This window comes from Penicillium taxi (genome assembly GCF_028828555.1).
Source record: "Penicillium taxi strain IBT 34144 chromosome Unknown utg000004l_segment0_segment0, whole genome shotgun sequence".
Taxonomy (NCBI): Eukaryota; Fungi; Ascomycota; class Eurotiomycetes; order Eurotiales; family Aspergillaceae; genus Penicillium; species Penicillium taxi.
This window is the reverse complement of record NW_026643206.1, coordinates 6178930-6191067: the sequence shown is the minus strand read 5'-3', so window position 1 is coordinate 6191067 and position 12138 is coordinate 6178930. Positions and strand designations below refer to the sequence as shown.

Genomic DNA, 12138 nt, shown 5'->3' with positions numbered 1-12138 from the left:
GTAAGTAATAGGCTGTCTCTAAAGGCTATTCATTCTATTATGTAGTTATAAATAGCTCCAATTGTAATAATAGTCGGAGTAGGGACTACACTACGTGATTACAACCACAGCAAGATAGTCAACAATTCAAATAATTCAAATAATCGGACTTGTGTAATGGTTCTAACACCTTGACATGATGTAGATCCATGAATATACAAGCCCCAAATCAATGTCAGAATAATATAATATACCCCCTTCATCAGCAAAGATATGAAACTCCAATCAAGTTGACTTGCACGTCAGCTTGGAACCACACATATCCACGGGCTTAGAAGCAAACTCAATCCAAGTAGTCTGGGCATCCAAAGGTTTTCCTTTCACAATCGATTGTTCAGTGAATGTGCAGATGGTATTTTGTTTGAAAGCAACAAGTTGAGCGTTTGAAGCGAAAACAGTACCATCAGGTGCGTTGTCGACAGCGGTATTCTTCCAAAGAGTCTGGACGTCGTATTCCACGCCATTCATAGGGATGACGACATTGACACTTGCTCCAGAATTACGATTGACGAGTTGTACAGTGGCAGTAAGAATTGGAGAGGCCTGGGGAGAGGCAAGTACTGAGGATGAGGCGACACAGGAAAGGATAGCAAGGCTTGAGAAGTGCATCTTGGATGGATGTTTGTAACTGATCAGTAGTGATATATGAGTATTTGAGTTGATGAATCTTGGAATTGATAGCACATTGTACTAGGTATTTATTCTCATCGCTCAAACTTCACTCCCAAGGTTCCTCAGCTCTAGATTAGCTCACATGATACCTCTAGGGCTGGACATAAACTCCAAGACCGATATAGCTATGACAATCCATAGATACGGTATGTGATTACCTTGGAATTTGCATCGTATCTAATTTTGAAGCTGTCAGTTGACGGAAGACTATTCACGAAGGTGCCAAGTCGTCTAAAACTAGGATAAGGCTAATCAGATTGGCTCACCGTTAGTATCCTTTATTGGTACCAACAAGAGCCTCCATCATTGATGCTCATTGAAAATTCCAAGGTGGCAAGGTTTACCTATGGTTTATCTCGTATTCGCCGTTCGAACAAGTTGTAGGGTGCAGTATCCAGCTGCTCAGCGTTGTACCAGGATTACAGCATTCTAACTGCTACTATGGCTTACAGGACCTCATCAACTGCATGGATATTAGGGCTTGAAGTATTTGGAAGAGTTAGAACTTCCCTCCGCTAGAGGTTCGAATACCCTATAGTCCTACTATTAAGGCCATAATTGATAGAGTCATATAGACCTTTCTGATCTAAGGCATTAATCAAGCATCATCGAAAGTCAATTCAACTGCCCAGGTGACCAGCCACACATTGGCTAGCATCGCCGGATTTGGTAAACCGTAATCCTTGGCAATCCTTGGCATTTCACATTAAGGCGGAGTACACACCTGTCAACCTTGGAAATGACAGTAAAAATAGGAGGTCTGGATCTATGCAAATGGATCTATTCCAGCCATCACTTGATACGAGGTTGACTGAAAGCTCGTAAACCGCAGGCGGCAGGCCAATCACACGAGATCGAAGGTGGATTTCATACGGATATGGAGATAAGTTTTTTGGAATTCAAAATTGCCATTCCCTGTAGGATGGATTCAGCCTCATGTCTCATGTTTTAGTTGGTGACTAGTACATATTTGAAGATACGAACTTGTAACTTTGGATATCGAAGCCGTTTGGTTTACTAAATCGTACCATAGTTCCATCACGAGATTTTTCCAAGATTTAGTGTCACGGCCTAGTTACGATGAATGGAATTGAATTAAAAACCGTTTGTGGTAATGGATGATTTGTAACTTGAATAAAAAAGTTGAAGAAGGCAAGTCAGTGGGACGCGTTTCCGAGGAGCTAGTGATAAGTGCGCGCTGTCTCTAGCACGTACATTTAGATTGATACTATTTACAATATACGTTGCTTCTTTCTGGGGCTTTCGGTGCTGACAGTCGCAACCACAGTATGTAAGTGTGAGGAGTTTTGACTGATCGCAGCAAGGCCTTGCTTCACTTGAGACAAGAATTGCGTCTTCCCCCATGAAACCACGTTTGTAATAAAGTCATGACATCTTTGTCGGTCGCTTACCTCTGGAAGATAGAAGTTTGCAAGGTAGGACATGTAAAAGCGGTTGCTTGAAGGATCCATGAAGTTAACGTACGCAATTGCCTCCCGCTGACTTACAGCCAGCGAGAACACTAGCGACTCTGCTGAGGATATTGTGGTCTCCGGTGATGCGTGAGTGAAAAGGAATTTCATAGAGTTCGCACGATGCGCGCCGCCAACGACAAGCTGACTCTCTGCCTTATATAAGGAGCTGTTACACACTTCTGACTTCCCTTCAATCAATAGGAAGGGAAAGATGTTTGCGTTTGTAGGGCAAAAGTAGTCGTGCATACACTCATTATCAAGGATGATAATTTCATCGTTAGTCCATACTGTTGCTGCGTCTTGGCGACACATAATTGTGGTTGCGAATCCGAGATGGTAATCTGTTTTTGGGGTGATAAGGGGGGGGGGGGGGGTGGCTCCTAGTATATGGGGTAGCGGCGCTGTCGTCCATAATGTATCTTGACCTTGCTGAAGCATGGTATCCTCGATGGGGATAAGTTTAAAGAGAGGGGTTGATAATAAAGTGGACAAGAGAGAGGCTTCCTTAGTGTCCCATTCACGGGAAAGTGTCGCTCCAATAGATGCTTGCTCCTCTGTTGTGAGCGGAGTTGAACACGGGCGAAGAATGCCTGCAGCTTCAATGACAGCCTGCACATCTGCAGGAATCTTTTTTCCAAAATTATCAATGAATAGGTTATTTGCGTGAATGGCTTTTCTGATCTGAAGATTATCTATCTTGAGTGACCGCTGAGTATTTCCAGATACTTTGGAGACGGACGGTGAACTTGGCTCTATGGTTATGTGTGAAAGGAGTTCAAACTCTAATGAGGGAAAAAACTCGTCAGTTTGCGTAGAACTGATACCTTGCAACCAGGTATTGATGTCAGAATAATCTTGAATGTGCTGCGGATCTGAACCTGGAGGATGAGAAAGGCCAGAGCGGGAAAATACGACTGGAATCTGGGAGGTAGACATGGTCAACGAGAGCAAGAACGTCTAGGAGAGCAAGAGCGTCGAGAGGTATCTCTACGGTCTCAGAGCAACAAGCACTGGTTATCCTATATTATCTTTATCTTATCGCTAAGCCGTGACACCATGGCAGTGCCAAGAGCGCACCTAAAAACGGGAAAGTGGCACTGCTATGTGTATATCTAAGCAAGGCATATTAAAGGATAGCTATATAGAGATAGCTCTTAGCACAGCATAACCATGCCGAAACCGCTCCTTAAGGGGTGACCCCCACACGTTCCGTGTGGGGGAACGTGAGTGGGTCGCAAAGACACTGATATCCCCCAGACCTTTGCCTAAAAATCATTTCACCTCATTAAGTAAGGGGGTGAGCAAGGGTGAGCAGCACATGGACTCGTTTTCCTTTCTCGGCAGTCTCCTATGCCCTACTAGAACTATCATCCTTCAATGTCTAGTTTTCTCTCCTAATATGGCGCCAAGACTCCCTCTTTCGAAGCTTGAAATGATTCGGGATATGATATTAAGCAAATCACTGACTATTTACTTCGCAAATGGCTAAAGCTGCTGGATGTAGTAAGCATTCAGTCATCAACATCAGCAACAACTTCCGCTTGTTCGGAAATGGACTGGCCACATTCATTTCTTGCTGTTAGTTTTAATAAAATAAAACTAAGTCTAAGTTTTAGGATATCATCAACGAGAGGGTATGAGATGCAACCAGAGCTTTCTCCATAAGCAGGACGCCTGTACATTTCCGGAAAGTTTAATTTGCCTGGTAACTCGACAAGACTGGCGGAGGGATAGGAGTGGCAGAGGGGACGCAGAAGACTGGCGGAGGTGGGGCGCGTTATGTAAGAATCTTCTATTTCGAAAACTCCAGACTGGTAGCTGATACGGTTACATAAAGTCCGCAGCCAATCAACAATGTGACATAGACGATCATACTCGTTTTGAGCTCGTCGGGCAAAGTCTGTGTATCACTCTTCTTGAGCCCCTGCCTTATTAAAAGCAAAGATTGACATAAACTGCACCGAAGGAGGCTGATCATAAAGCCGTCCACTACCCATTGGTTCTGCAGCAGTCCAAAAATTCACATTAAACTGCGCAAATGTAGTTCTATTTTGATCAGTCATCAGAGCTATAGTGAGAATCCAGGAATAAACATAGTGATGATAGTTATCAATGGCAAATTCAAATGATAGTTGGTCGTATTTGTTCTCCCAGACATCAAAAATTGTAATATCGATGTTTTTAATATAGCTGTACATCATACTTCCACCAAAAATTCTTCTGTAGGATAGGTCCCAAATAGAATCTCCACATTCATTTGAGAACCCTTGAATATATTGTTGAATTTGGGGTTGAGTTTGATTGTACAAATTGAGCCGGATGTCCTCAATTGAATCGAGCATTCACATTATTTCAGACTAAATCGAATATACTTCGCTGACTGGAATTCAGCCAGTGCCGAAGGACCAGTCAATCGCCCAAACCCGCTAGCCCCGAAGCCACCATGTGGCAGGGTCGGCTCGCCATGCGCCGTGCTGTCATTAATTTGAATAGTCCTGATATCGTCAGTTATGTTCAGTAACTAGATGTGAGAACTTACCCAAAGCGTATTCTCTTAGCGACTCGCAGCGCATTGCCGATGTCTGCTGACCACACACTTGCGGCAAGCCCATACTCAGTGTCGTTGGCTAAATGCACTGCCTCATCTATTGTATCTACAACAAATAATGAGATGACAGGCCCAAAGGATTCTGCATGATACAATTCGCTGGTGCTGTTAACAGAGCGGAGGATGGTTGGGCCAAAGACCCGGCGTTCCTCGTCAGCATAACCGGCTGGTCCTGAGACTATAGCTGCCCCTTCACGGATCGCACCGTCAACAAGAGCATTCACCCTTTTGACTGCCGACTGAGTAATCAATGGCTGGCTATACGTCTCTCCATGACATTGCTCTGTGTAAGCCTCCTTGAGAGCTTCCACGAATGGTGTTTCAATAGACCGAAGCACTATCACTCGTTCGGTTGCCATGCATACTTGCCCCCCATGCCCAAAAGCTCCATTCAAGATGCCATGTGCTGCATCCCGTAGTATTGCGTCTTCTAAAACAATCGCAGGAGCTTTGCCTCCAAGTTCAAGGACTACTGGTTTCAGGGCTTCACCGGCGAGTCTCGCAATGATCCTCCCAGTAGCACTGGAGCCTGTGAAAGTAATTTTTCGGATAGCTGGGTTTTGAATAAGTGATGGAATCACTTGCGGTCCTTTGTCAGGTGCATGCGTCAAGAGGTTTACCACGCCAGGTGGGAATCCGGCTTGACGGAAAGCATCGGCTAGTAAGAAGTGGGTGCGGGGTGACAGCTCGGATGACTTGATAATAACAGTATTGCCAGCTGCAAGAGCATATGCTATGGCAGACATTAAAAGCACCCCTGGAGCATTCCTGTATATACGAACTCTGAGCTTATATCCTAACAAGTAGTCTGGGACACTTACCATGGGACAATAGCCAATATTACGCCGTAGGGGACTTTGTATATCAAAGCTGTGTCATCTATCGAGCTGAATTAGATTATAATCTGTTCCTTTGATCTATGGAGTGCTTGCATATGACTTACTACTATCGTTCGTAGAGGGAATTTCTCCCTTACTTGAGGATACATGACTCGCCGCGTCCTTGATGGTTGCCACGCTTCCATCAATGTCCCATGACGCCCAGCTTTCTCCTGCGGCGGTCTCTTCCCGGCTGGTAGCTATGATTTCTTCCCGGGAGTCTTTGATAATTTGGGCTGCATTGAGCAAAAGATCACGCCTGGTAGTATATGCCAAGGCTTCCCAAGCCGGAAAGGCGGTCTCTGCTGCGACCGCAGCAGCCTCAACATCAGAAAGTCTTGCAGAAGATGCAAGCCAAAGAAGTTCCCCATTCTTAGGGCTTTTTAAAGGGAACAATTCTTCTGTTTGAACATGTTGGTTGTTGATAATCAAAGGCACTGACTTTGACATCATGAAGTCTTGTTAACTGAAAGTATATTTTTTCTTCTTGGTTGTGCACTGCCGAACTCGGAGAACATCCGGGCCGATAGACCTGATTCAAGTCTTTATAGTATGATCTGGATATATTGCGCAATCTTCGAAGGGATAGTAAGATTGTGGAGTGAATTTTTGGTCCTGTCATTCAGGAATACTATGGCATAATCTCTTATGTGGGTCCCAACTATACGCAATTTATATTAGCCTTTGCGAATTATGATCCTTTCAATTAGACTTCTTGACCTGCATATCGCACACTTGGCGGGTCGATTGACTACACCCAGTAACTTGGTTCAAGTTGCTGGAGGATCAATTGGCCCCGTATTGGTCCTTGGATTTTGTAGCTAGTTGACCCAACTTTCACAGGTGATACACATGGCCTCACTTCTGATAAGCATCGCTTGTATACTCCATATTAATGATAAAATTAGTGGTACATAAAACCTAGTTGTGTCGGTTACAGCAGGTATGGTAGAGAACCCAGTGGACACTGGTTGTTTTGACCTGATTGCTTTCTCCTTCTGGACTACCAACTCGGGATTTGCCGTCAAGTTAGTTACCAGAAGTAATTTTTAGGGGCTTGGCTGTAGATATTCGCATTTTTTTCTATTCTAGCACACCATAGTCTTCTAATATCATGTGGGCTCCCTTTTCAGCGATCGCGTATACAGTGGCTTGAATATGAGAACTGATATGAAGGGGCATGATACTAGCATCGATAACCCTCAAGCCTCGTACGCCATACACCCTAAGACGATGGTCAACAACACCTTCTGAAATACCAAGAGTACCACCCATCGAACAAGTCCCAACAGGGTGCCAGTCTGTGATTGTTGTCTTGCTCATCCAATCGCGGTAGTCTTCATCTGTTGTCGTAGATGAAGGTGGGAACACTCGTTCGCCAACTACATTTGATAGTGGCTCTGATCGTACTATCTTCTCCGCGAATTGTAGGCTGTGAGTCATTGTTTCCAAATCTACTAGGCCGTGCGGGCCATCGTAGTATTGGGGATCGATCAAGGGTGCGTTGAATATCTGGTTGTTAGGCCTCTGATCCAAGCTGTCGCTGGAGGTGGAACTGATATGTATACTACCTCTAGAAAATGGATATTGGAGAATTTGAAATATCGTGGCGTATTTCTTGTGATCGGTTTGATCTGGCGTATAATATGGATTCCAATTCCCAAGATCAAGAATATATTCAATTTGACCTAATTGCTGTGTCGTGTCAAAGCGTCCAGATACGATGTTTCTGCGCTCGATATCAACATCAGGCAGAACAGAGACCGACTCATGGAGTTTTTGGAAGTTGGTCGTCGCCATGACTTTGGCCAAAGGTAGGTAGGAGAAGCAGCTGGGTACTGCTGTTAAGGGCCCAGATGCCTGCTGCAGATACTCTTCTAGAGCAGAATCAGGGCCGGCCTTGTCGGTACCCTGGTCTTTTCTCCCATCAGTTGAATTAATTTCAAAAATAATAGCAGCCACTGCCACAATAGATGTTAGCTAGACTTTGATAAAACTAAAAACCTGCGTAAATACTGACTGATATGGTCCTGCAAGTTCTCCCCAACTTTTGAACTGACGACTTTGGTTGGTATACCAGCCTTCGCCAAAATTTCAGGATTGCCTATGCCAGATAATTCGAGAATTTGAGGCGATTGCACTGCCCCAGCAGATAGGACTACTTCATGGTTGACTGAAACCTGGTATTGCTGATTCTTGCATGTGAAGCTAACACCGGTGGCTCTATGGTCTCCATTCTCACTTGGTTCAAGTGAAATCTCGTTGACAAGCGCGTCAGTTAGCAAGAAGAGGTTCTTGCGATGAGCGTTAGGTGTGTAATATGAGTTCGTTGCGTATGAGCGAATGCGCTCATCTGGTGTGACGGAATTGATGCAAGTCCAGACCCCGGTGTTGGATCCAGACATATGTGTGTCATTCGATTCAACCCCCAGGGAATTTAAAGACTGACGCCAGAGCTGGTGAGTAGTAGGATAGTAATTGGGATATGAGATTTTGATCGGACCAGACACTCCACTAACAGCTGCATCGAATGTTGCACCGTAGTTTGATTCAATATCGGGTGAAGGTCTTTGAACGGTCTCAGACTTTTTGAAGAAAGGCCTATTATAGAAGATCAGCTACCATGATGAACAGATGCTGTTCAGGAATCTTACAAAAGATCCTCCCATCCCCAACCAGGATTTCCCAGCTGTTCCCATGCGTTGTAATCTTCTTTGCTACCGCGATTCCAAATCATGAAGTTAATTGCACTAGTACCCCCGACAATCTTCCCACGCGGCCACGGCAAGACCCTACCAGCCAGGCCTTTTTGCGGAACGGTCTCAAACTGCCAGTCCTGCTTGGTGCCTATAGCTTGGCCATAGAGGCCTGGAATGTCTATCGTATCTTGACGGCTCACCAGTGACCCGGCTTCTAGAACCCCCACTTTGAATCGTGGGTGCTCGGAGAGCCGTGCCGCTACAGCGAGTCCAGCAGTTCCGCCACCAATGACTAGAAAGTCGAATTGTATCTGGGAAAACTCATCCGCGGTGATCAGCTGTTCATGGGCAGCCATGGTTGACCAGACTGTTGTTTATATGCTGGTTCTGTTCGATTTCAAGGGCGGGCTTAATCTAGCCTTGAACAACAAGAAAATCGAATTCCACAAAGTCAAAAGTAAGTGATTTTAAGTTAAATACATACTTGACTCAGACCTTATAACTTACCACTGGAAGTATGATTCAGCCACGCTAACTAATTAGGGCAAATTTAGCCTGAGCTTGGCGAACAGTCCACGTGCGGGAGAGTACAGCGGGGCGAAGGAATCCATGTTTAAAGCCGATGGATTCTAGTAGCTCGTATTTTTGATAAAATGCTCCACCATTTTTGATAGGAACATCATTTGACTCCATACTTGCGCAATTCCTTGTTATCTTCAATTATGCTAGATTGGTCAGCGTTGAGATATCTGTGAATATCATCATGACGTTCCACATTGACGCAATATCATAGCTTGTATCTTCCAGAATATCATTCCTGGACTATGGAAAAATGTAATAAGAGTATGGTTCCACTCGCTTCAAATCGAGGGTTATAGCAGCGTGAAAGAGTTCTTACAAGGACATCATTCAATCATGTCTGACAAAGTCGCCAGCCCCGTGGCGGTAGTGTCCACCGATTTAGACGATTATAGCGGCATCCCCGGTACTATTCAGCTTGTTGATGCGAAAAATGAGTTGGTACTTCTTGAGAGCGGCGATGTCATCTTGACTCCGCAGCCTACTAGTGACCCGGAAGACCCCTTGAATTGGCCAAAGTGGAGAAAGTGGAAGGCCATTTTGTCTAGTCATTTGTATGTCAAGACAACAGGCAATTCTCAGTATACGTGGAATAAGGCTGACATATATCTTCAGATACACAATTGCAATTGCGTGGTCATCTGCAGCAGTATACTCGATTCTGGTCCCAATTTCTACCAGCACAGGTCTATCAGTAGCTGACCTCAATGGCGGCTCGGGGACGATGCTCTTGTTCTTCGGATGGGGAGCACTAATATGGCAACCGATTGCAGTCACATTCGGTCGTCGTGGAGTATTCCTTCTCTCATTGCTGGGGACAGTGGTAAGTATCCCCGTCGTGTTTAAACCTGCTTGTAAGCTATAGACTCACATATCAAAGGCAATTTCAATTTGGAGCGCTCACGCCCCCAGTTACGCCTCATGGGTTTCAACCAGAGTTTTGTTGGGCCTCTTTGGTGCTCCAATTGAGGTAGTGCCAGAGCTCGTTGCGACTGATCTGGTGAGTTCGAGATGCAACATCTGTAGCCACAGGTGACCATTACTGATACCCCGAAAATTAGTACTTTACTCATGAGCGTGGATTCCATATTGGAATCTATATGTTTTGTCTCGCAGGAGGAAACTATCTTGCGGCAGTGTTCTGTGGAATAATCAACGATCACATGGGCTGGCAATGGGTTATGGTAAGTCCTTCAACATTCACACATAACAACATAACTGATGCTGGGACAGTATTGGTGTGGTATAATTAATGCGGTGGTCTTCGTGGTATTGTTTTTCTTCTACGAGGAAACAGATTATTATCGAAATACCAGCTTTGAAGCATCCGGTCAAAATTTGGCTGCTGCGAGCGATCAAGCTGCTGGCGACACTGAGGCTGCAGTTTCACACCCGCCCCGGAAGACTTACCTCCAAAAGCTTAGCCTTTTCAGCTACATACGTGAGAGACCTAATCAATTCTGGGTCTACACCTATAGACCCCTGGTTATGTTCTGGACGTTCCCTATTGTTTTATGGGCCAGCTTCTACCACGGAATTGCAGTCCTGTGCTTCAATGCTTTGAACGCAACAGCATCTGTAATTCTTTCCGCAGAGCCATATAACTTTTCAAGCACCGATGTCGGTTTGGCTTATATTTCTCCTTTTATTGGTGCTATTGTGGGGTAAGTAACGTTCATCATTATGGTATATAGTCCTCAATATGGCTCTCCTAACTTGATAATAGAGCCGTTTGGTCGGGTAAAATCAGTGACTATATTTGTCTTAAGATAGCCCGCAACAACAAAGACGGACTCAGGGAAGCCGAGTATCGTTTATGGGCAGCAGTGACCCTTTGTATCATCCCACCTGTGGGTTTGATTGTCTGGGGAGTTGGAGCAGCCCAGCATGTGCACTGGTTTGGCATTGTCTTTGGAATGGGAATGATGGGTATGCTATCCTCCAGAGCGTGCAGTCCTTGTTACTGACTCAGAAAATCTAGGTTTTGCTCTGACAACCGGTGGTGGCATAATGATCGGGTATATCATTGACAGCTACAGGGAGTTGGCAGGAAGTACGATGTCTTCTTTGAACATCATGCGCTGCACAATGGCCTTCGGGTTTGGATACGCGGTGACTCCGTGGTGGAACGCCACCGGTACCCAAAATACTTTCATCACTTGGGCTATCCTGGTTCTGGTGTTCTTTGCTTCATGGATCCCCATGTATATATGGGGTAAGCAACTTCGGATCCGAAGCAAGGAGAAGTATTGGGTGCAGGTAAAATCCGGGGTTGGTCTTCACTAAGTTGTGGCCAAGTTTGATTAGTTTGCAGCACTTTGGCCTGTGCAATAAATCTCATCTCAGAGAAGTGAGATACCCATAGACTAGGGAACATATATTCGACTAGATTGAGATAGAAACAATAATTGTTATTACTACTCCTAAGAGCGTTGTGTGTTTGCACCACCAGATCAATAAGAGGGAGAGGTTTTCAGCGGAGTTACGGAGGCGAAGATAACATTCCTGTCTACCGGGTTGGTTTGGCAGAAACACTTGATTTAGGCACCGGGGACGCTCTAACATGTTGTGAAATGTGTTGAGATGCTATGTATATCATCCTCCATTATCCTCACTTCTACTGTGGCAGTGTGAATCATTTTTAATACTCGTATCCGTCGCATGTTTAACCTTCTACTCTAGCGAAGAGCGGATGATTAGCCTTATCAGTAGTGGCTGTAAATAACTAGTCCTAGATCGAGAGGGGTTTCTGCCTAGATCCTAATTCAAGCCACTCGGTGAGGCGATGCGTCTAAAGGTTTTCGAAATTCGGAGACTAAATTGGATATTGCCATTCATGCAATAATTCCACCGTTCTGGTGGTGCAAACACACAATGTGAGCGGAACGAAGTCGCAAGGTCGAATGATAGAGGGTAGTATCATATAAGAGCACAGCCAAGGTAAGGTCATGGTCAAATATCGGCCAATTGCAAAATAGGCAATCATGACTGATTTCTTCGTATACAGAGGATTCACCTTCGCTTTCCAACGAACGACAACCCTATTCTTCACCTTGATTTTTAGCAGTACGGGCTATACGTGCCTTAGAGGTGCTCTAAGGTAAGCCGTTGTTGGGGCTATGATAGCTCTCATATCTGACTACTGCTAGGGTCATTTGTGTTCAATTAGTGTATTCATCATATGCTAC

At 44.9% G+C, this 12138-nt stretch overlaps 5 protein-coding genes across 5 annotated transcripts; 1 reads left to right on the top strand and 4 right to left on the bottom strand.

The window, feature by feature from the left end:
* Positions 1 to 264: 264 nt before the first annotated feature.
* N7495_007205 (uncharacterized protein) lies at positions 265 to 648 on the bottom strand (the record flags this gene model as incomplete). Its single annotated transcript, XM_057209856.1, has 1 exon — positions 265 to 648. The coding sequence occupies one exon, from the start codon at positions 646 to 648 to the stop codon at positions 265 to 267; it is 384 nt and encodes a 127-aa protein (XP_057063630.1).
* Positions 649 to 1943: 1295 nt separating this feature from the next.
* N7495_007204 (uncharacterized protein) lies at positions 1944 to 3122 on the bottom strand (the record flags this gene model as incomplete). Its single annotated transcript, XM_057209855.1, has 1 exon — positions 1944 to 3122. The coding sequence occupies one exon, from the start codon at positions 3120 to 3122 to the stop codon at positions 1944 to 1946; it is 1179 nt and encodes a 392-aa protein (XP_057063629.1).
* Positions 3123 to 4533: 1411 nt separating this feature from the next.
* On the bottom strand, positions 4534 to 6122 carry N7495_007203 (uncharacterized protein; the record flags this gene model as incomplete). The annotated part of the gene is made up of 4 exons (XM_057209854.1): positions 4534 to 4681; positions 4726 to 5562; positions 5616 to 5673; positions 5738 to 6122. The coding sequence occupies 4 exons, from the start codon at positions 6120 to 6122 to the stop codon at positions 4534 to 4536; spliced, it is 1428 nt and encodes a 475-aa protein (XP_057063628.1).
* Positions 6123 to 6755: 633 nt separating this feature from the next.
* On the bottom strand, positions 6756 to 8727 carry N7495_007202 (GMC family oxidoreductase; the record flags this gene model as incomplete). Its single annotated transcript, XM_057209853.1, has 3 exons — positions 6756 to 7633; positions 7693 to 8273; positions 8327 to 8727. 3 exons carry the CDS (start codon positions 8725 to 8727, stop codon positions 6756 to 6758), a joined length of 1860 nt encoding a protein of 619 aa, XP_057063627.1.
* A 559-nt stretch (positions 8728 to 9286) lies between these two features.
* N7495_007201 (MFS general substrate transporter) lies at positions 9287 to 11236 on the top strand (the record flags this gene model as incomplete). Its single annotated transcript, XM_057209852.1, has 7 exons — positions 9287 to 9504; positions 9566 to 9773; positions 9831 to 9950; positions 10012 to 10134; positions 10184 to 10614; positions 10677 to 10879; positions 10932 to 11236. The coding sequence occupies 7 exons, from the start codon at positions 9287 to 9289 to the stop codon at positions 11234 to 11236; spliced, it is 1608 nt and encodes a 535-aa protein (XP_057063626.1).
* Positions 11237 to 12138: the final 902 nt, after the last annotated feature.